This window comes from Dreissena polymorpha, chromosome 15 (genome assembly GCF_020536995.1).
Source record: "Dreissena polymorpha isolate Duluth1 chromosome 15, UMN_Dpol_1.0, whole genome shotgun sequence".
In the NCBI taxonomy this organism is placed as follows: Eukaryota; Metazoa; Mollusca; class Bivalvia; order Myida; family Dreissenidae; genus Dreissena; species Dreissena polymorpha.
Genome location: NC_068369.1, coordinates 24,426,646 through 24,448,842, shown reverse-complemented (window position 1 = coordinate 24,448,842; position 22,197 = coordinate 24,426,646). Strand labels below are relative to the sequence as shown.

Below are 22,197 nucleotides of genomic sequence, written 5' to 3'. Positions count from 1 at the left end.
CAAATTTGACCCTGCCCCGGGGGTCACAAAATTGAACATATGCTTATATAAGGCCTATTTTGTGAAAACTTTACAAACTTCTTGTCCATAACCATTGGTCCTAGGGCTACCAAATTTGGTATGTAGTGACATCTTATAGTCCTCTACCAAGTTTTTTCAAGTTATGCCCCTGGGGTCAAGTTTGACCCAGCCCCGAGGGTCACAAAATTGAACATATGCTTATATAAGGCCTATTTTTTTTAAACTTTCAAAGTCCTCTTGTCCATAACTGTATGGCATAGGGCTACCAAATTTGGTATGTAGCGACATGTAATAGTTCTATTCTAAGTTTGTTCAAATTATGCCCCTGGGGTCAAATTTGAAACTGCCCCAGGGGTCACAAAATTGAATATATGCTTATAAAGGTCTTATTTTTTTAAAACTTTAAAAATCTTCTTGTCCATAAACATTGGGCCTAAGTAAGACTACCAAATTTGGTATGTAGTGACATCTTATAGTCCTCTACCAAGTTTGTTCAAATTATGCCCCTGGGTTCAAGTTTGACCCTGCCCCGAGGGTCACAAAATTGAACATATGCTTATATAAGGCCTATTGTGTGAGAACTTTAAAAATCTTTTGTCCATAACCGTATGGCATAGGGCTACCAAATTTGGTATGTAGTGACATGTAATAGTTCTCTTCTTAGTTTGTTCAAATTATGCCCCTGGGGTCAAATTTGAAACTGCCCCGGGGGTCACAAAATTGAATATATGCTTATAAAAGGCTTATATTGTGAAAACTTTAAATCTTTCTGTCCATAACCATTGGGTCTAGGGCTACCAAATTTGGTATGTAGTGACATCTATTAGTCCTCTACCAAGTTTGTTCAAATTTTGCCCCTGGGGTAAATTTGACCCTGCCCTGGGGGTCACAAAATTGAACATACTCTTATATTAGGCCTATTTTGTGAAAGCTTTACATTGCTTCTTGTCCATAAACATTTGGCCTTGGGCTACCAAATTTGGTATGTAGTTAAATCTTATAGTTCTCTACCAAGTTTGTTCAAATTATGCCCCTTGGGTCAAATTTGACCCTGCCCCGGGGGATCACAAAATTGAACATATGCTTATATAAGGCCTATTTTGTGAAAACTTTCAAAAAATTTCTTGTCCATAACCATTGGGCCTAGGGCTATCAAATTTGGTTTGTACAGACATCTGAAAGTCCTCTACCAAATTCTTCAAATTATGCCCCTGGGGTCAAATTTGACCCTGCCCCGGGGGTCACAAAATTGAACATATGCTTATATAAGGCCTATTTTGTGAAAACTTTCAAAAAAATTCTTGTCCATAACCATTGGGCCTAGGGCTATCAAATTTGGTATATTAAGACATCTTATAGTCCTCTACCAAATTTCTTCATATTATGCCCCTGGGGTCAAATTTGACCCTGCCCCGGGGGTCACAAAATTGAACATATGCTTATATAAGGCCTATTTTGTGAAAACTTTACAAACTTCTTGTCCATAACCATTGGTCCTAGGGCTACCAAATTTGGTATGTAGTGACATCTTATAGTCCTCTACCAAGTTTTTTCAAATTATGCCCCTGGGGTCAAGTTTGACCCAGCCCCGAGGGTCACAAAATTGAACATATGCTTATATAAGGCCTATTTTTTTTAAACTTTCAAAGTCCTCTTGTCCATAACTGTATGGCATAGGGCTACCAAATTTGGTATGTAGCGACATGTAATAGTTCTATTCTAAGTTTGTTCAAATTATGCCCCTGGGGTCAAATTTGAAACTGCCCCAGGGGTCACAAAATTGAATATATGCTTATAAAGGTCTTATTTTTTTAAAACTTTAAAAATCTTCTTGTCCATAAACATTGGGCCTAAGTAAGACTACCAAATTTGGTATGTAGTGACATCTTATAGTCCTCTACCAAGTTTGTTCAAATTATGCCCCTGGGTTCAAGTTTGACCCTGCCCCGAGGGTCACAAAATTGAACATATGCTTATATAAGGCCTATTGTGTGAGAACTTTAAAAATCTTTTGTCCATAACCGTATGGCATAGGGCTACCAAATTTGGTATGTAGTGACATGTAATAGTTCTCTTCTTAGTTTGTTCAAATTATGCCCCTGGGGTCAAATTTGAAACTGCCCCGGGGGTCACAAAATTGAATATATGCTTATAAAAGGCTTATATTGTGAAAACTTTAAATCTTTCTGTCCATAATCATTGGGTCTAGGGCTACCAAATTTGGTATGTAGTGACATCTATTAGTCCTCTACCAAGTTTGTTCAAATTTTGCCCCTGGGGTAAATTTGACCCTGCCCTGGGGGTCACAAAATTGAACATACTCTTATATTAGGCCTATTTTGTGAAAGCTTTACAAAGCTTCTTGTCCATAAACATTTGGCCTTGGGCTACCAAATTTGGTATGTAGTTAAATCTTATAGTTCTCTACCAAGTTTGTTCAAATTATGCCCCTTGGGTCAAATTTGACCCTGCCCCGGGGGATCACAAAATTGAACATATGCTTATATAAGGCCTATTTTGTGAAAACTTCAAAAATTTCTTGTCCATAACCATCCAGCCTAGGTCTATCAAATTTGGTATGTAGTGACATCTTATAGTCCACTTTCAAATTTGTTCAAATTTTATTCCTGGGTCAAATTTAAACCTGCCCCGGGGGTCACAAAATTGAACATATGCTTATATAATGCCTATTTTGTGAAAACTTAAAAGAAAATTCTTGTCCAAAACCATTAGGCCTAGGGCTACACAATTTGGTATGTAGTGACATTGTATAATCCTCCACTTAGTTTGTTCAAATTATGCCCCAGGAGTCAAATTTGACCCTGCCCTGGAGGCCACAAAATCGATTATATGCTTGTATAGTGCCTATTTTGTGAAAACTTTAAAAATCTTGTTGTCCTTAACCATTAGGCATAGGGCTACCAAATTTGGTATGTAGTGACATCTAATAGTTTTCTACCAAGTTTGTTCAAATTATGCCCCTTTGGTCAAATTTGAGCTCGCCCGGGGGTTCACAAAAGTGAACATACGCTTATATGGGGCCTATTTTGTGAAGACTTTAAAAATCTTCTTGTCCATAACCGTTGGGCCTAGGGCTACCAAATTTGGTATGTAGTGACATCTAATAAACCTCTACCAAATTTGTTCCAATAATGCCTCTGGGGTCAACTTTGACCCTGCCCTGGGGGGTCACAAAATTGAATAAACGCTAATAAAGCACCTATTTTGTGAATTCTTTAAAGATCTTCTTGTCGAAAACAATTCAGACTATGGCTACCAAATTTGGTATGCAGTAACATCTTATAGTCCTTTACCAAGTTTGTTCAAATTATGCCCTTTGGGTCAAATATGACCCTGAGCTGCGAGTCACAAAATTGAACATTATATACGCTTATATCTTGCTTATTTTGTGAAAACTTTTAAAATATTCTTGTCCTTAACTCTAGGACCTAGGGCTACCATATTTTGTATGTACATGTAGTGAGATATAATAGTCCTCTACAAAGTTTGCTCAAATTATGCCCCTGGGGTTAAATTTGACCAAGCCCAGGGGGTCACAAAAGTGTACATGTGCTTAAATAGGGCCTATATTTAAGTATTTGCACATGCAAAGAATATTTGTTTCAGCCTTTTTTCAGCAGTGGAGCGATACAGGGCCATCACGGCCCTCTTGTTTTTCATCTGGTTTGCTCATCATCAATTGTCAATGTGATATATCGTTTTCAATAAAAGATGTTTAACATATATCTGGTGAACCAGGTTATGAATATTGATTTCCGAGTCAGTAGAACTAATTCAGATCTTTATTCGTTATTTGTTGACAGGTTACTACCAGCAATATCAAAAGCCCTGTGCACCTGCCGATTCCAACTGTATCCCATGTGACAACACATACCCAAGCTGTGTGGGTCTAGCAGACGGGAACCAACCCTTCCCCAGCAGGATGTGGAAACCAGACTACGTTGTCTGCAACAAGAATAGAACCAGTCTACCCACTCAGAAATGCACAAAGGGATACTTCCATCCTGTGCTCAAACAATGCACAGAGGACGTTAATACAAGTAGGTTGTTTACACAATTTTCATGCACTGCTATAACTGGACAAGGTTTCAGTTCATTGTACCCATTTTATATTTTATACACAACATACTATTTAATAAGTTAATTTACTGTAGGAAAGGTGTTTGGTATAGTCCACATTTGTTTAAGATGTTAATTTAATGAAAGTTTTTTTTATTGCTATACATTTCTTTACAGCATCAAATGAATACACCATTTCATGAATTGTTTTGTGAAATATTTTATTTCCTTCCACGCACATGTCTTTTACAGGTATTCTACACTAACATACCATTCTCTATCTTCTTGCAGCTGATGCAGTACCGTACTGTCAGGCAAACCCCAGAGACATGTTGCCAATGGCGACCAACTGTGGCAAGTACTACAACTGCACGGCAACCCTGGTGGGTGGCAGTGTGGTACAGGAGTGTCCCTACCCTTACCTGTTCTCCACTCTCTCCATGGTCTGTCAGGACTTCACAACCGTGCAGTGTGATAAACGACCAGAGCCTATGGCACCTTGTGAGCACTTTTCACTAGTGTAAAATAGTTTGAACTAATTCATTGTAGTTTCATTGCATCAACAGACCATCACTTTTTGCAAAACTATCAAGTCTTTTTTCAGGGTAGAACCGGTCATAGCTTTCTTTCATGTTGTTATTGCAAATATGTTTGAAATGATAATGAAAATATCTTCTATAATGTCAGTGACGGTATGAGAGTGAATATCTTCTCTCATGGTCGATCTTTTTGTTATGTCAGTACAAGCTGTTAATCTCATGATGTATATTGCTTGTTGTTATTATGTTATAAAATTGTATTAACTTTTGCTGCCCTAATGAAGCATTAGGCAGTCGCATTGAACATATGTCAGTCTTTTTACCCATCCATTTGTCTGTCTGTTTAATATTCCGGTCTTAGCCATAACTTTTCCATTGTGTGAGTGATATTAAAACAGTTTGCCTCAAATATCCACTATCATAGAATAATGTGGCATGTCTAACACCCATCTACCTGCCTCAAAGGTCAAGGTCACACTAAGAGTTTAAAGGTCAAAGTTGGCTATAAAACATCTTGAAAATTCCTGTATCAGCCATAACTTTTCCATATAGAGATGGATTTTATATAACTTATCAAAAACGCTTTCAATTATAAGATGGCGTGGCAAGTTTAACAATCGTCTCCTTACTTCAAACGTCAATGTGGCATAAAGAGTTCAAAGTTTAAATATCACCATAAAACAGCTTGTCCGTTTGCTTATTTTGTCATTCATTATGCAGCAATATAAAAATGACTTGCCACCAATGATTACCATTAAGTGAAGGCTTTTCAGGTGAAAAACCTACCTCTACCTCAGAGGTTAAGGTTTCACTTAGAGGTCAAATAAATATCTGTGTTAATTTTGTAAAACACAAGTCGTATTGAATGGAACAATAACAGATGTAGAGATATCAAAAATGGTAGTAACATCATAAACTGCATTAAATAGTTAATCTGATAATTACTTCTGGTAAATCATTTGTTTTGCATCCATTTTGTTACATAAAAGTTACTATGATAATAATAAATACAAAAAGTAATGTACATAGATCATTCATCCACTATATTTGCCTCTCCCCAGGCGAGTATGATCAGAACCAGTGCTCCCTAAGCGACCCAAGCTGCTCCCCATGCCCAGATCGGCTCCCGTCCTGCGTGGGTCTGCCCAACGGAGAGGAACCAGCCCAGGCCCACCTGTGGACGGACATGTACGTGCGTTGCTATAGGAACCGCACCCTCGAGGTGGAGCATTGTCCATCTGGTGCTGTGTACAACCCGGATAAGCTAGCTTGTGTCACAAAGATCACATCAGGTTCGTGCTTATTTTCATAATGTTCTTATATTATGATCATTTCAACCTATTTGCATTCTGTGACAGTGTAGGTTGTTCATCTTGATAACCACTTACTACTATTGATAGCTAGATGAATATAAACGACCAAGAAAACATTCAATTTGTATTTTTGTTGAAGGGAGTTCTTTAAATATAAAAATGGAGTTCTTTAAATAAAAAAATGTTCATTAGAACATTGTGTTTTCTATGTTATCCTATTACCAGATGAAAATCAATAGTATAACAACGATCGTATGAACTTTACCTTTATACTATTGCTATTTTTAGACCATGATTTTCCGATCTCTATCTTAAGAACACTATATGTTTCAATGTGACGTCATAGCAAATGATGACGTTGAAGAAAACAAACACTTTGGAGTCAACTTGGAAAACCAGCTCTGTTTCTTTGAATTTAAAAGTATTTTTACTCTTTTTGAAGGATAAATGTCCACAAAATATAGGATAAATAGAATATTATGTGTGTGTCGGATAGAGATCAAGTTTATCATGCTCGGCACGAAACTTTGTAGCGCTCGGCAAGCCTCGCACTACATGTTTCTCAGCCACGCATGATAAACTTTATCTCTATCCGACACTTGCATAATATTCTCTATATATCATGCGCTCAAATTTTTTTTTAAACATATTGAGTACCATTTGTAAAAAATCTTATGACATCTGTATTTCATATGGAACACACTTTAGTCCTAAGAGAGTATGATGAAAATCAGTACCTGAATTAAGAGACATGTTCTTAAATGCGCCATATTTTCTATGTCAGGAGACGTGAGCTTGTATTGCCAGGCCAACCATAACGCCATCAAGCCTCATGAGACTAACTGTGCCCAGTACTACAATTGCTCCAACCCCAGCTCAAGGTGAGACAAATGGAACCTTGCTTTGGAAAAACAGGGCTTAATGCATGTGCCTAAAATGTTGTTCCAGATTAGCCTGTGCAGTCCAAACAGGCTAATCAAGGACAGCACTTTCTGCTTTTATGGTATTTTTCGTTAAAGGATGTCCTCCCTGATAAGTCTATGCGATGTCCTCCCTGATATGTCTATGCGATGTCCTCCCTGATAAGTCTATGCGATGTCCTCCCTGATATGTCTATGCGATGTCCTCCCTGATATGTCTATGCGATGTCCTCCCTGATAAGTCTATGCGATGTCCTCCCTGATAAGTCTATGCGATGTCCTCCCTGATAAGTCTATGCGATGTCCTCCCTGATATGTCTATGCGATGTCCTCCCTGATATGTCTATGCGATGTCCTCCCTGATAAGTCTATGCGATGTCCTCCCTGATAAGTCTATGCGATGTCCTCCCTGATATGTCTATGCGATGTCCTCCCTGATATGTCTATGCGATGTCCTCCCTGATATGTCTATGCGATGTCCTCCCTGATATGTCTATGCGATGTCCTCCCTGATAAGTCTATGCGATGTCCTCCCTGATAAGTCTATGCGATGTCCTCCCTGATATGTCTATGCGATGTCCTCCCTGATATGTCTATGCAATGTCCTCCCTGATAAGTCTATGCGATGTCCTCCCTGATAAGTCTATGCGATGTGCTCCCTGATAAGTCTATGCGATGTCCTCCCTGATATGTCTATGCGATGTCCTCCCTGATAAGTCTATGCGATGTCCTCCCTGATAAGTCTATGCGATGTCCTCCCTGATAAGTCTATGCGATGTCCTCCCTTATAAGTCTATGCGATGTCCTCCCTGATAAGTCTATGCAGACCTCCTAGTGTCCTCCCTGATAGGTCTATGCAGACCTCACAGGCTAATCTGTGATGACTCTTTACGCACATGCATTGATCCTCGTTTTCCCAGAGGCCCAATCACTGTGTAAAAAAATAATTTTGTACCAGCTTATCCAGCAGGTACAAGTTTTTGCACATTTAACAGTGAAGCAGTAAATTCAAGTGATGAAAATTATGTTTATTTTGTACTGCAGTCATCTTGTTGCGTTTGTTGTGCTTTTGGTAAATTGGTTTTTGTGATGGCACCAAAATCACTGATTACATCACTTAAATTAGATGCTGAGGCAATTATTGTTTAGCACCATTGCAACCCCACCCACATCACCTAACCTTTTTCAGCTAATCCTACAGCAACCAAACAATTGTTATAAAAGTCTAAAACTAAAGAATAAAGTATATTCTTGCAAAGTGCAACACTAAACATTACTGGTGCACTGATTTTGCTTATGATGAAACCTTAATGAGTTGTCCACCCATTTGACCCACTTTTACCCCATCTCTATCATGACGTATGTTGAACATGGAATAATTTAAAGCTGCCAATCAGCATCAATAGGGGCCTTAAAATTGAATCAGACACAGTATATTATGTTCCAAAATAAAACAAGAGATTGCCAAGCAATATTGTCCCCTACCGGTGAAACTCCACCATTGTCAGTAATTTTTTAAATATATTTGTTGCCATAGCAACAAGAATTCTTGACGTAGGAACGAAATGAAATAACGTGCATACTCTCCATATTGCCATCGATCCATGTTTCAAGTTTCATGAAAAAATATGAAGAACTTTTAAAGTTATCACGGGATCCAGAAATGTGTGACGGACTGACAGACTGACTGACACACGGAGCGCAAACCATAAGTTTCACTGGTAGGGGACAATAATATGAATGTATGCGCATTTGTTTTTATACGCCCGTCTATGACGGGACGTATTATGGTATACCCCGCGTCCGTCCGTCCGTCCGTCTGTTAATGTCGTACGCTACGTCAAATATCCTTTGACAGATTTTCTTCAAATTTTAACACAATCTTAATATTGATAAACCCTGATCCCCTTTCGTTTTTGACGGAATTCTGAATTGTCGTTCCAGAGTTATGGGACTTTGTTCGTCAAAATTTCGTGATTTCATTGAATGTCCTACTGTAGCTATATAAAAATGTTAAAGTTGTTATAACTTTGGTATGCTTGGACCTAGAGTCTTGAAACTTGACATGAAGGTTGGCCAGAACTAGTAAGTAACCACTGGACATTTCAAGGTCATTCATTTGAAGGTCAAGGTCACTGTGACCTTGAATGTAAAAATGTTAAAGTTGTTATAACTTTGGTATGCTTGGACCTAGAGTCTTGAAACTTGACATGAAGGTTGGCCAGAACTAGTAAGTAACCCCTGGACATTTCAAGGTCATTCATTTGAAGGTCAAGGTCACTGTGACCTTGAATGTAAAAATGTTAAAGTTCTTATTTCATGTTATAACTTTGGTATGCTTGTACCTAGAGTCTTCAAACTTGAAATAAAGATTGGCCAGTACTAGAAGATGACCACTGGTCATTTCAATGTCATTCATTTGAAGGTCAAGGTCACTGTGACCTTAAATGTTAAAATGTTAAAATTGTTATAACTTTGGTATGCTTGGACATAGAGTCTTCAAACTTGACATGAAGGTTTGCAAGCACACTTAGATGACCACTGGTCATTTCAAGGTCATTCATTCTAAGGTCAAGGTCACACAAGGTCACTGTGACCTTAAATGTTAAAATGTTAAAATTGTTATAACTTTGGTATGCTTGGACATAGAGTCTTCAAACTTGACATGAAGGTTTGCAAGCACACTTAGATGACCACTGGTCATTTCAAGGTCATTCATTCTAAGGTCAAGGTCACTGTGACCTTAAATGTTATTGTTGTTCATGTATCCTACCGTAGCTCAAATATCCCCCGATGGATTTTTTATACGCCCGTCTATGACGGGACGTATTATGGTATACCCCGTGTCCGTCTGTCCGTCCGTCCGTCCGTCCGTCCGTCTGTTAATGTCGTACGCTACGTCAAATATCCTTTGACAGATTTTCTTCAAATTTTATTGATAAACCCTGATCCCCTTTCTTTTTTGACGGAATTCTGAATTGTCGTTCCAGAGTTATGGGACTTTGTTCGTCAAAATTTCGTGATTTCATTGAATGTCCTACTGTAGCTCAAATATCCTTCGATGGATTTTTTTCAAATTTCAACACAATCTTAATATTGATAAACCCTGATCCCCTTTCGTTTTTGACGGAATTCTGAATTGTCGTTCCAGAGTTATGGGACTTTGTTTGTCAAAATTTCGTGATTTCCATGCTCATGTACTTATAAAATAAACCATGTATTCAAATACAAATAAACTGAAGTAAAAAAATGATTCAAAGGGTTATTTATTACCTTACTACTTCATTGGCGAACGACGGGCGTATCATGCGCTCATGGCGCAGCTTTTATTGTGATTTGATATACTGCTTAGGTGCAAATCTTGTTAAAGGTGTAATTTTTATATCAAATAGAGAAATAATATTTCAAGAGTCACATATGCATCATTCCAAATACTTATATATATGCCTGGAATCTTTGAAAACTGGAGTCAGATCACAGGCTAATCTTGGACAACACGTAAGGCACATTCCCCATTTTGCAGCGAGGCTTATATACATATCCAGAATTATTGATAATGTGGCCCTATTCAGGTTTGGCAACTACATAGAGGAGTGTCACTATCCGGACCTGTTCTCAACTGTGTCCATGAGTTGTGCCCCCTACTTGACAGTGCCTTGTGGTACAAGGATGGAGCCCCAGGCACCTTGTAAGAACGCTGGCTGCTGATTTGTAAACAAAAATAAAGAAAGAAACGAGTCTGTTTTAATACCATAAATGTCAACTATCAGTTTTCTTGAAATTGTTTATATTTAAAAAAAATTGCCTCAAAATGTTGCAAAGACAAATTACGTTTTTAATAAATATTATTTGTCTGATAGTAAAATAAAACAAGTAAACGAATTTGTAGCATTATTTAAAAATGATTATTTTGTAAACCAGCACATGTTTTTTCATGACAAAACTATTGTTTGCAGGCTGACCTAATGCATTTAGCATACTGGTAGTGAGATTTTATTCTGTCCATGTTCCCAGGTGACTACCTGCAGAATCGATGTAACGGCAGTGAGCCAGGCTGTGTACCATGTGACCAGCGTCTGCCGAGCTGCCTTGGCCTCCCAGACGGCAAGAATGCAGTGGCTGGAAAGGAATGGCAGCCTACGTACGTGAAGTGTAAGGACAACAGGACAGTGAGCATGGAGCAGTGTAGTACAAAGTACTTTCATCCCATCACCAAAAAATGCACGGATCAGTTGGACAGAGGTGAGTCGGGGTACATGCTGATTTTTTTTATAGATGTTGTTGTGTTTTTTATTTCTTTTTTGTGGTTACTTAAAAGCCAGCAATGTTAACAGGTGCCTATATATGTATATGAGCTTTCACTTTGGAATTAGTATTTCCAAATTACTGCTGGAGGGATAATAAGAATGCCATTCATCCGTCCGTCACTCCATCAATCACGCTGGCTCAAGGTGAATGTCTTTGTATTAAGGTGAAAGGTTTGAGTATCCATTTATGTTTCCGCTCCACTATGCTTATGACTTAGAAAAGAATCTCATGACATTTGCCTCAATTGTTAAGGGTGTTGAAATTATGTGCAAATGTCATTAGTCAGTCATGTTCAAGGTCAAGGTTGTAATTTTAGGCCCAAGGTTTGAGCCTGCATGTTTCATGTCTTCTTCATATCTCCTCTACCCTGTTACATATTTTCATGAAACTTTGCAAAAATGTTAAGATCTTTCAAAAGATGGGCAGGAGGCATGAGTCAGTAATGCCTGCTCAAGATCAAGGTTATGCAGTAAGGTCACAAGTTAAAGCATCTATTTTCGTGTCCAGTCCATATTTAATGTAAACATTGAAGGATGTTCATGAAATTGGCTACAATGTTTAAGTCATTGAGATGATGTGCAGAATGCATGAGTCAGTCACCCCTGCTGAAGGTCAAGTTCATGCTTCAAGGTCAAGAGTTTGAACTTCTATTTTTCTGTCTGGTCATTATCACCTATACCTATTGAAGGATTTTCATTAAACTTGGTGACAATTTATTTCATAGAAATGATGTGCTTAAGGCATGAGTCAGTCACATTGGCTTAAGGTTAAAGTCATACTTCAAGGTCACATGTCTTAAGTTTAATTTATGACTGGTCTATATGTCCTGAATGAATTGAAAGATTTTCATTAAAGTTGGCCGCAATGTTTAGGTCATTGGTTTAATATGCAAAAGGCATGAGTCAGCCATGATGTCTAAAAATCCAGGTCACCATTTTAAGGAAAAAAATCTTGGCAGGGGTTATAGCTGTCGCTTGGACTGTCTTATATTTATTGAAAATATATCCTAATGAAGTGTATGTTAACCCATACATCTGTATTATCCATCTGTATTTCGATCTATCTGTTGGAAGTGATTTTTGTATGTTTGTATAACTTGTGTTGAGTTTTAGGTGGGCTGATTTATAATGTATCTCTTTAAACACAGGTAATACTTAAACCTAAATAGCATGGATAGAAATATAATTCAGGTGATGTCAAGGACTATTGCCAAAAGAACCCTACAGCCATTCTTGCTGCAGAGGACAACTGTGCCCTGTACTTCAACTGCTCAGACCCACATTCCATGCTGGGCCCATACATCGGCGAGTGCACATACCCGAACCTGTTCTCTCGGTTTACCATGACATGTGGCTCCTTCAGAAACACCCTGTGTGATAGCAGGCCAGAACCACAGGCACCTTGTATGTATACCCTATGTGATAGCAGGCCAGAACCACAGGCACCTTGTATGTATACCCTGTGTGATAGCAGGCCATAACCACAGGCACCTTGTATGTATATCCTATGTGATAGCAGGCCAGAACCACAGGCACCTTGTATGTATACCCTGTGTGATAGCAGGTCAGAACCACAGGCACCTGGTATGTATACCAAGTGTGATAGCAGGCCAGAACCACAGGCACCTTGTATGTATACCCTGTGTGATAACAGGTCAGAATCACAGGAACCTTATATGTATACCCTGTGTGATAGCAGGCCAGAACCACAGGCACCTTGTATGTATACCGTGTGTGATAGCAGGCCAGAACCACAGGCACCTTGTATGTATACCCTGTGTGATAACAGGTCAGAACCACAGGCACCTTGTATGTGGATCCTAATAATGAAAATGACTCTTGCTGTAGGAAAACGTTGTTAAATGCACATGCGTTTAGTGTTGTCCCTGTGCTGTCTTTGCAGGCTAATCAAGGACAATACTTTGCACTTTTAAGATATTTTTATTTAAATGAAGTCACTTTCTATTGACAATCGCATTAAGGTTGAAAGTGTCGTCCCTGATTAGCCTGTGTGGGCTGCACAGGCTAATCTAGGACAACACTTTATGCACATGCATAAAACCATGTTTTACCAGAGTAAAGCTAAAATATTTTAGCCTTTATAAACAAAAAGACCTATTAGCTTGCATGCAGAGTCTTTTATAGGTATTTTTTTCTTTTCAATAATTTAATAATTGAAATCATTGTGAGCAATTATTTTCATATGAAAAATTGCAAAAATAAATTGATATTGTTTACTTTAAGGTTGGTTAGGTACTACACAACATAAAGAGTGTATTATTTTGCCTTTGCAAGAATAAATGATTAATTAAAATTGTTTAGAATCAAGTGTGTTATTGTTGTATTTGCTTTAAAAATCTATACCTATTTGGTGGCGCCATCTTGTTCCTTATATTAAATATGATAATTATAGTTAATTATTGTATGCATCACGACTTGATATTTTATAATATATTATATGAATATGTAACAAAGCTGTATTGTGCTGTTGTACATGTAGCATGCATTTGATTGTACTATTCATCACAACATGTATGTTATGTATTCCAAAGATTTATTATGATATTGTACGGGTAGCATGATTGTACTGGTTCCCAGGTCAGTATGAGCGTAACCTGTGCCCCAAGTCAGACCTCCAGTGTCTCCCGTGCCCTGAGCGGTTGCCAAGCTGTGTGGGGCGCCATGACGGTCCCCAGCCGGACACAACCCATCTCTGGGGCAACAAGTACATAGAGTGCTTCATGAACCGCACCATGACAACCAGAACCTGTCACCCTGGAGAATACTTTCACCCACGTCTGAGGCAGTGTCGTAGTTACGTGGATCCAGGTTGGACTGGTTGTTTTTATGCCCCCTTTCTAAGAATAGGGGGCAAATAGTGATCGGACTGTCCGTCTGTCTGTCCGTCTTTCTGTCACACTTTGCGTTTAGGTTTTCGAAAAATGCTCATAACTTCTATGTCCCTTGAGATATAATCTTTATATTTGGTATGCATGTGTACCGGTATATGGACAAGGCCTTTCCATGCGCACAAAATTTTTTACCCTTATGACCTTGACCTTGAACTTAGGGTGCGCGTAAAGGTTTCAAAATCTGCATTTAGGTTTCGAAAAATGCTCATAACTTCTATGTCCCTTGAGATATAACCTTCATATTTGGTATGCATGTGTATATGGAGAAGGCCTTTCCATACGCACACAAATTTTTACCCATGTGACCTTGACCTTGAACTTAGGGTCCGCGTTTAGGTTTCAAAATCTGCGTTTTGGTTTCGAAAAATGCTCATTACTTTTATGTCCCTTGAGATATAACCTTCATATTTGGTATGCATGTGTTTATGGACAAAGCCTTTCCATCCGCACACATTTTTTAACCCATGTGACCTTGACCTTGAACTTAGGGTCCGCATTAAGGTTTTGGAATCTGCATTTAGGTTTCGAGAAAAGCTCGTAACTTCTATCAAGCGTTTTTAGGGGGCATAAGTCATCCTATGGTGACAGCTCTTGTTATATGCACTTTTTTTTCATTTTCTACCCAAAAAGATATGCCACTACTATTTTTTTATTTTTACAATCAATGAACTGCAATTTCTTTCTTGAATTGCAATTTTGTTTGTTTAAAGAGTTTTCTTTGTTCAGATTTTTTAAGCTGTTACAACTCTGCATTATTGAACCATTCAGTCTGTTCTTACTTCTACAAACATTAGTTGAAATATATGAATTGAGACGCCCTCTGTGAAAAAGGTGGTTTCAACGCATGTGCGTACAGTGTCATCCCTGAGAAGCCTTTGCAGTCCATACAGGCTTATCAGGGACGACACTTTCCTCTCATGATATTTTTCATTTAAAGAAAGTCTCTTCTTAGCAAAAGTCCAGTTTAAACGGAAGGTGACATCACTGATAAGCCTGTACAGACTGCACAAGCTAATCTGGAACGACACTTTATGCACATGCATTAAGCCCCCTTTTCACAGAGGAAGCCTAGATTACATTTCAAAACATTACAATCTATACATTATTGACCCTTTTGTTATTGGTAATTTCCTTCTATGTCTCCCAGTCTATACTAGGGGACATATTGTTTTTGCCCTGTCTGTTTGTTGGTTTGTTTGCCCCAATTTAAACATTAGCCATAACTTTTGCAATATTGAAGATAGCAACTTAATATTTGGCATGCATGTGTATCTCATGGAGCTGCACATTTTGAGTGGTGAAAGGTCAAGGTCATCCTTCAAGGTCAAAGGTCAAATATATGGGGGACATATTGTTTCACAAACGCATCTTGTTAAGTTTATATTTCAAATGATCTGTTACTTTTTTAGCTCATCTATTTTTTGAAAAAAAAAATGAGCTATTGTCATCACCTTGGCGTCGGCGTCCGGTTAAGTTTTACGTTTAGGTCCACTTTTCTCAGAAAGTATCAATGCTATTGCATTCAAACTTGGTACACTTACTAACTATCATGAGGGGACTGGGCAGGCAAAGTTAGATAACTCTGGCGTGCATTTTGACTGAATTATGTGCCCTTTTTATACTTAGAAAATTGAAAATTTTGGTTAAGTTTTCCGTTTAGGTCCACTTTTTTCAGAAAGTATCAATGCTATTGCATTCAAACTTGGTTCACTTACTTACTATCATGAGGGGACTGGGCAGGCAAAGTTAGATAACTCTGGCGTGCATTTTGACAGAATTATGTGCCCTTTTTATACTTAGAAAATTGAAAATTTTGGTTAAGTTTTGTGTTTAGGTCCATTTTATTCCTTAAGTATCAAAGCTATTGCTTTCATACTTGCAACACTTACAAACTATCATAAGAGGACTGTGCAGGCAAAGTAATGTAACTCTGACTGGCATTTTGACAGAATTATGTGCCCTTTTTAAACTTAGAAAATTGAAAATTTGGTTATGTTTTGTGTTTAGGTCCACTTTATTCCTACAGTATCAAAGCTATTGCTTTCATACTTGCAACACTTATTAACTATCGTAAGGGGACTGTGCAGGCAAAGTTATGTAACTCTGACTGACATTTGGACGGAATTACGGGCCTTTTATACTTAGAAAATTGAAAGTTTGGTTAAGTTTTGTGTTTTGGTCCACTTTACCCCTAAAGTATCATAGATATTGCTTTCATACTTGGAACACTCGCAAACTATCATAAGGGTACAGTAAAAGGACAAGTTGCATAACTCTGGATGTCATTTTTACGGAATTATGGCCCTTTTTTTACTTAGTAACTTTGAATATATGGTTAAATTTTGTGTTTCGATCCACTTTACTTCTTAAGTATCAAGGCTATTGCTTTCAAACTTCAAATACTTTCATGCTATCATGAGGTTACTGTACCTGGCAAGTTGAATTTTACCTTGACCTTTGAATGACCTTGACTCTCAAGGTCAAATTATTAAATTTTGCTAAAATTGCCATAACTGTTTTATTTATGATTAGATTTGATTGATACTTTGACAAAACTACTCTTACCTGACATACCACAATAGACTCCACCCAAACCATCGCCTGTGCCCCACCCCCACTTCCCCCACCCCCACTTCCCCCCCCCCCCCCCCCCCCCCCCGAATCCCCCCCCCTTTTTTTTTTTTTATATTATCTCACAACCACCACACCCTCACACTATACCCCCCACCCCCACCCCACCCCCTCCCCAATTTTTTTTTTTTTTTAAACGGTTAAAAAACAAAACTATAAAAAGAAAATAGATGAGCGGTCTGCACCCGCAAGGCGGTGCTCTTGTTACTATTTCATCATTATTTGTTTCTGACTTAAATTTAGCATTTTTTTTATTGCAGAATGTTGCTACACTTTATTTCAATAATTGTGCTAAACACAACTTACATCTTTACTATCCACACAAACAGTGGATATACCAGAGTACTGCAAGATGCATGCCACGGAGGTGGTGACCAGCCCGGACAACTGTGCTGTCTACTACAACTGCTCTGACTCAAGGTCGGCCTTCAAGGCTGAGTGCCCCTATCCTGACCTGTTTGACTCCACGGCCATGAGATGTAGCAGCTTCGAACAGATCCAGTGCGGCAATAGGCCAGAGCCAATGGCCCCATGTATGTGGGAATTTTGAATTATTATGCAATTGAAAAAGAAATTTGAGACAGTGTATACTGTTGCTTTTCTTAGTTAGTCAGTCTGCTGAAAATGTTTTTACTTTTCATGATGGATTAAATTAAAAACTTAAAATATGAGTGAAGTGTAATCACGCTTTGTATCCAGTCGTCCTTACATTTATGAGTTATATGCCCTTACACATAGCTGACAAGGCAGTACAAGGTCTCTAGTTTTCACTATTATTTGAGTTACTCAAGAAATCCACTTATAGTGAGTTGTTATTTTATGTTTGGGAAAAAATCTGTACGAGACAAACCAGACTGATGAAAACAGATATTTATAATATAAATATAATACTGTTATATTTTAGAAATTAAACTTTACATTTGTTTATTCAGAGCAATGCAGAACCTTATCATAAGAGATTTTTTTGCATAATTTACATCATAATTTAAGACATAAATTGCTTAGTGATTTCATTTGTTCTCTTTTTGTTCAGGCCAGTATGATCAAAACCAATGCAAGCCCTCAGACCTTGCCTGCAAACCATGTGTAGACCGGTTCCCTTCATGTGTTGGACATGCTGATGGTAACTGGCCCGTCACTAGCAGCAGCTGGGGACCAGACTATGTTAAGTGCTACAAAAATAGGACTCTTGGTGTGGAGCATTGCAAGACGGGCTTCTTCCATCCTGTTCAGAGAACATGCACATCAGATATCGGCAAAAGTAAGCTGGATACTCAGCTAATGTATTCAAGCAAGCTTTATTTTAAATGGTTTTTGCTCACCTGAGCGCAGCCTTTTGTGATTGCTTTTGTCATTCTATGTCATATGTAGTTAGTGTTTTTCACAGGAGGGCAAAGGGGCATGGCGCATTACTTTCAAAAAGGGCATTTTAGTGCGCAGTTTAGGCAAAAAAGGGCAAAAACGTTCCCTGAATACCTGAATTACGGGGCAACATGTTATCGCATCTGAAGCAGTTGTGGAAAAAAATAACATTCAAACAAGCACATTTAATGGTAATTGATGTATTTAACTTACTATGATTTATATTAATATATTTACCTTGCAAAGTGCATTTAAGTTTCATGCTGTTTCAATATACTGTACAGCACGACAAACATAATAAAGCAATATATGCATATGCATCTGATTATACACAGATCCACTAACATATAAATGAAACCATGTTTGTCTTATCCCATTTTCTAACAATAAAGCTGCCAGATGTTTAAAATAACATTGCAAGTAAGTTGAACGCTAGCAATATGCAAACACTCGTTTCCGTGACATACATCCACCAAGTAGATTACAAATGAATAAATAATGTTGTTGCAATCTAAAACATTTTTATGCATCGTTGATTATCACAGCGATTCATTTTTTCCTTCTTTATGTATAATCTCCATCGTTAATTCGATCGTTTACGACGTTATTTGCCATTTTTGCGGAGTCGCAATTTAATTATGTATAGTCCGCCATGTTGTTCAAATGTCAAATGATGTAAGCGACAGGTGCGCATAGCAACGTTAAATCGTATACGCGATTCGCATTTTTTTTTATAAATTAGTATACGTCTCAGTAATTAGTTCAATAATTAGATCTAATTATCTTAAAGACGAAAGCGATAAAGAATAAATTTGTTTGTGTTTTTAAATGTAATTATGCGTAAAAATATATGTTTTGATATAACTGAATAATGCATGAAATGCACAATTGCCACGAGAATAACACAGTTTTTCATCAAAAGTCTCCGAAGTAACTACTGGACTTTATCGTGAAGTGTACACATTGTCGACCGAAAAGTGCGCTTGGTATAACATAGCCTCTGGCATTATCGATTGATACTGACACGGGGTTATTCACGCATGACTAATTCACAGCTTTGGAGCAGTTTACCTATAAATCGAGCACTGTAATAGATTAAATCTGGAGTTGACGTCTCTCGAGTAAATCAAGCACCGTCGGAGCGTCACAGACAATCAAGGACGCTGATTTTGCGGACCAAGTTAGATCGTAAGGCAATTAAGATGCTATCGTTAAGGGTGCGTGGCGGAATTTGCCTTTGAAAAGAAGGGCGCGTGGCGAAATTTGCCTTTGAAAAGGGCAGCGTGGCGATCAGGGAGGGCGGCGTGGCTTTTCGCCACGCTAAAATGGCCTGGGAAAAACACAAGTAGTCAGTCATCATTTGTCTGTTGTCCAGTGGCAAAATTTATTTCCAAATCCTATTGATAATTGATAAATAATGTCCCAATAAAATCTATGCTAAGTTTTAAACTTGGGTGACGACTTGGAGTATAAAACTAGGTCACTTGGTCATGTTGAAGAAAAAGCTTGTGAACACTCTAGAAGCCACTTTTTTTTGGCAAATCTTTATTAACTTGAATGGAACATTTGTATGAATGATATCTTGCCAGGTTTGAAACTGGTTAAGGTGGGATAAAAACTAGGTCAATAGGACATATAAAAGAAAGAAAAAGTTTTGAATATGCTTGGACATATCAAAGAAAGAAAAAGTTTTGAATACGCTAGAGGCCACATTTATTGCCCAATCTTCATGCAACATGGTCAGAAAACTGTCCCACTGATATTGTGGCTGGTTCAAAAGTGGGATATGTGGGGTAAAAAACTAGTAACAAGGTCAAATGAAAAAATAAGCTTTGGACCACTTTAGAAACCACTTTATTTGCCCAGTTTTCATAAAACTTGGTCAGGAAATTGGCCCCATTGATTTCTCTGCTGACTTCGATACTGGATCTTGGGGTTAAAACTTAGGTCATGAGGTCAAATTAAAGAAATTCTCTAGATATCACACTTGTATGGGCAATCTTCTGACAACTTGCTTTAAACATTTAAACATTGGTTCTAATTATTTATCAGACTAGTGAGGTCTGGTTCCTGTCCATTTAAAAACAAGGCTGCCATTAGGCGTAGCAGTTTTCCTTATGTTGCCATAGTTAAACCATTTAAACACTTTGGATGTCACATTTTTTACCCTTTCATTGGGAAATTTATAAAAAAATGAAAACATTGTGCTGTCATGACTTCTGTGCTGATTTAAAAAAGAATCGATTTTCATTTTTATTTTTCAAAAACATGATTGTCAGCTGTTGGTGCAATTTTACTTACAAGTCTATTGTGAAATCTTGTGAACACTTTCTGCTCAGAATAGTATATATCCTTACAGACTCAGTTGTTTGCCTTAGGTACTTAGGCCCTCTTGTTTATTTATATTTGGATAAGTTAGCTTTAAAAAAAATGTAGAATTTAATGACAAGTATATTTGAAAAATCATTTTACTATGCAACAGACTTTTAAGTTTGCTACATAAACAACAAGACAAGATACGAAATTATTATGATTCTTTTATTACTAAACTGAACATAGTATATGTAATATCCAGCTTACTCAGTATTGATATAAGTAGGCTAGAAAAGGTGTTTGCTCTTGGGCAATTATATAGTACAAACTGCTTACTTCAATTAAGGGTTTAAATTGCAGCACACAGATTAAATAAACAAATTAAATAAACAAATTAAATAAAAATTGTTTCTGATTGACAGACGACCTGTCCTACTACTGTGATGCCCACCCGTCTGCTGTGATTGGTAACCCAGACAACTGTGCCCAGTACGTGAACTGTTCTCTCGTCACGGCAACCACAATACCCATGCAGGAATGCACGTACCCAGACCTGTTTGCAGCAGACACACGCACCTGCAGCAGATTCACCACGGTGACTTGTGGAACAAGGATGGAACCACAGGCTCCATGTAGGTTTTAACTCCAAAAAGACAGCTGTAGAGTGACACTTCAGTTTCTTCCCTATTTTAGAATATTTTGTTTATTGCTGTATCTAATAGTTATTTAAGTTGGACTGTTCAGGGGTGTTGCTGCAGTTGTGCTGATTTTTTCCGCCAAATAGATTTTGTTCAAAATTTATATTCAAGTACTATATACAAATTCTATATGAAAAATGAAATAAAAATATAGGGTCACTGGTCTTGTTTTGATTTTATTCACCATTTTATAACATGTACTTTTTCATTTAAACTGGAAAATTTCTAATTGCCTCAAACCAATTAATAACCTATGAAATAGACAACATATAGATATTATATAAGCTGAGGTACATAAAATACCATTTAATTAAACAACACAATGCCAAAAAAATGGAGGACACAAGTTAAATAAAAATAAATAAATATGTTTTTTAATTTTTATGTCCCCCCAAAAAACATCATTTTTTTACTTTTTTTAACACCAATATGTAATTTTTTAAAAATCTTTCAAATAGTATTCTGCAAAACTGCTCAAATATGTTCATCTACGTGTTGTCATCATAAAAAACAAATAAAAAAAGGGGGTCTCCGCACTTTTAACGGAGATTTTTTGTTTTATCTATCCCTACCGTCTACGTCAAATTTTACCAGTTAGGCAAAATCCAAGTACCGGTACAAAGATTGTAAGAAATATGCATAAACATTAGAAATTGTTTACAATCTTAACTGGGATCACAACAGCTTACCAAAAGACATTAATAAAAAACAATATTTAATCACAAACATGATACCATACAGTATCAAATTCGACCTTAATCATAAATAACTTACATGTACTTGTTCACAGATTTCTGCTTGTTTTGAAGTTTGTGATTAAATGCTTTGAATTGCTAAATTTAAACGACATGACTAAAAGCTCCAGTATAAAACAAGAATGAAATTAAAGAAATAAAAAAAAGTAAAAAAAACAAAACAAAGTTAACCCCACCTGGGATGGAACCACAGACAATTGAATTATGAACCAACTCGGTCATTTCTGATGATACTGATGACAAAAATATTGAGTTGTGATAATAGCATCATCGGTGTTGCTATAAATATATTCTTGGTTAAATAAACTGCCGCAACACCCCTTAAATACTTGCAGTCTTATTATTC

General features: G+C 37.5%; 2 protein-coding genes across 6 annotated transcripts in view; one reads left to right on the top strand and one right to left on the bottom strand.

Annotated features, from left to right (window-relative positions):
* Positions 1 to 22,197, top strand: part of LOC127859481 (uncharacterized) — a 152,076-nt gene that overhangs the window by 69,374 nt on the left and 60,505 nt on the right. For 4 of the 5 annotated variants that reach the window (XM_052396930.1, XM_052396931.1, XM_052396933.1 and 1 more), the window contains exons 29-39: positions 3,846 to 4,082; positions 4,393 to 4,602; positions 5,702 to 5,932; positions 6,738 to 6,834; positions 10,446 to 10,561; positions 10,888 to 11,115; positions 12,372 to 12,584; positions 13,779 to 14,009; positions 17,053 to 17,256; positions 17,757 to 17,984; positions 20,821 to 21,030. In XM_052396930.1, the coding sequence (XP_052252890.1) occupies positions 3,846 to 4,082; positions 4,393 to 4,602; positions 5,702 to 5,932; positions 6,738 to 6,834; positions 10,446 to 10,561; positions 10,888 to 11,115; positions 12,372 to 12,584; positions 13,779 to 14,009; positions 17,053 to 17,256; positions 17,757 to 17,984; positions 20,821 to 21,030 (2,205 nt within the window). The remainder of the gene's footprint in view (positions 1 to 3,845; positions 4,083 to 4,392; positions 4,603 to 5,701; positions 5,933 to 6,737; positions 6,835 to 10,445; positions 10,562 to 10,887; positions 11,116 to 12,371; positions 12,585 to 13,778; positions 14,010 to 17,052; positions 17,257 to 17,756; positions 17,985 to 20,820; positions 21,031 to 22,197) is intronic. The other variant, XM_052396934.1, reaches the window with a different exon arrangement.
* Positions 6,719 to 22,197, bottom strand: part of LOC127859490 (protein amalgam-like) — a 174,300-nt gene continuing 158,821 nt past the window's right edge. The window contains exon 8 of the transcript XR_008039412.1: positions 6,719 to 6,729. The gene's annotated coding sequence lies outside the window, so the exon portion shown is untranslated. The remainder of the gene's footprint in view (positions 6,730 to 22,197) is intronic.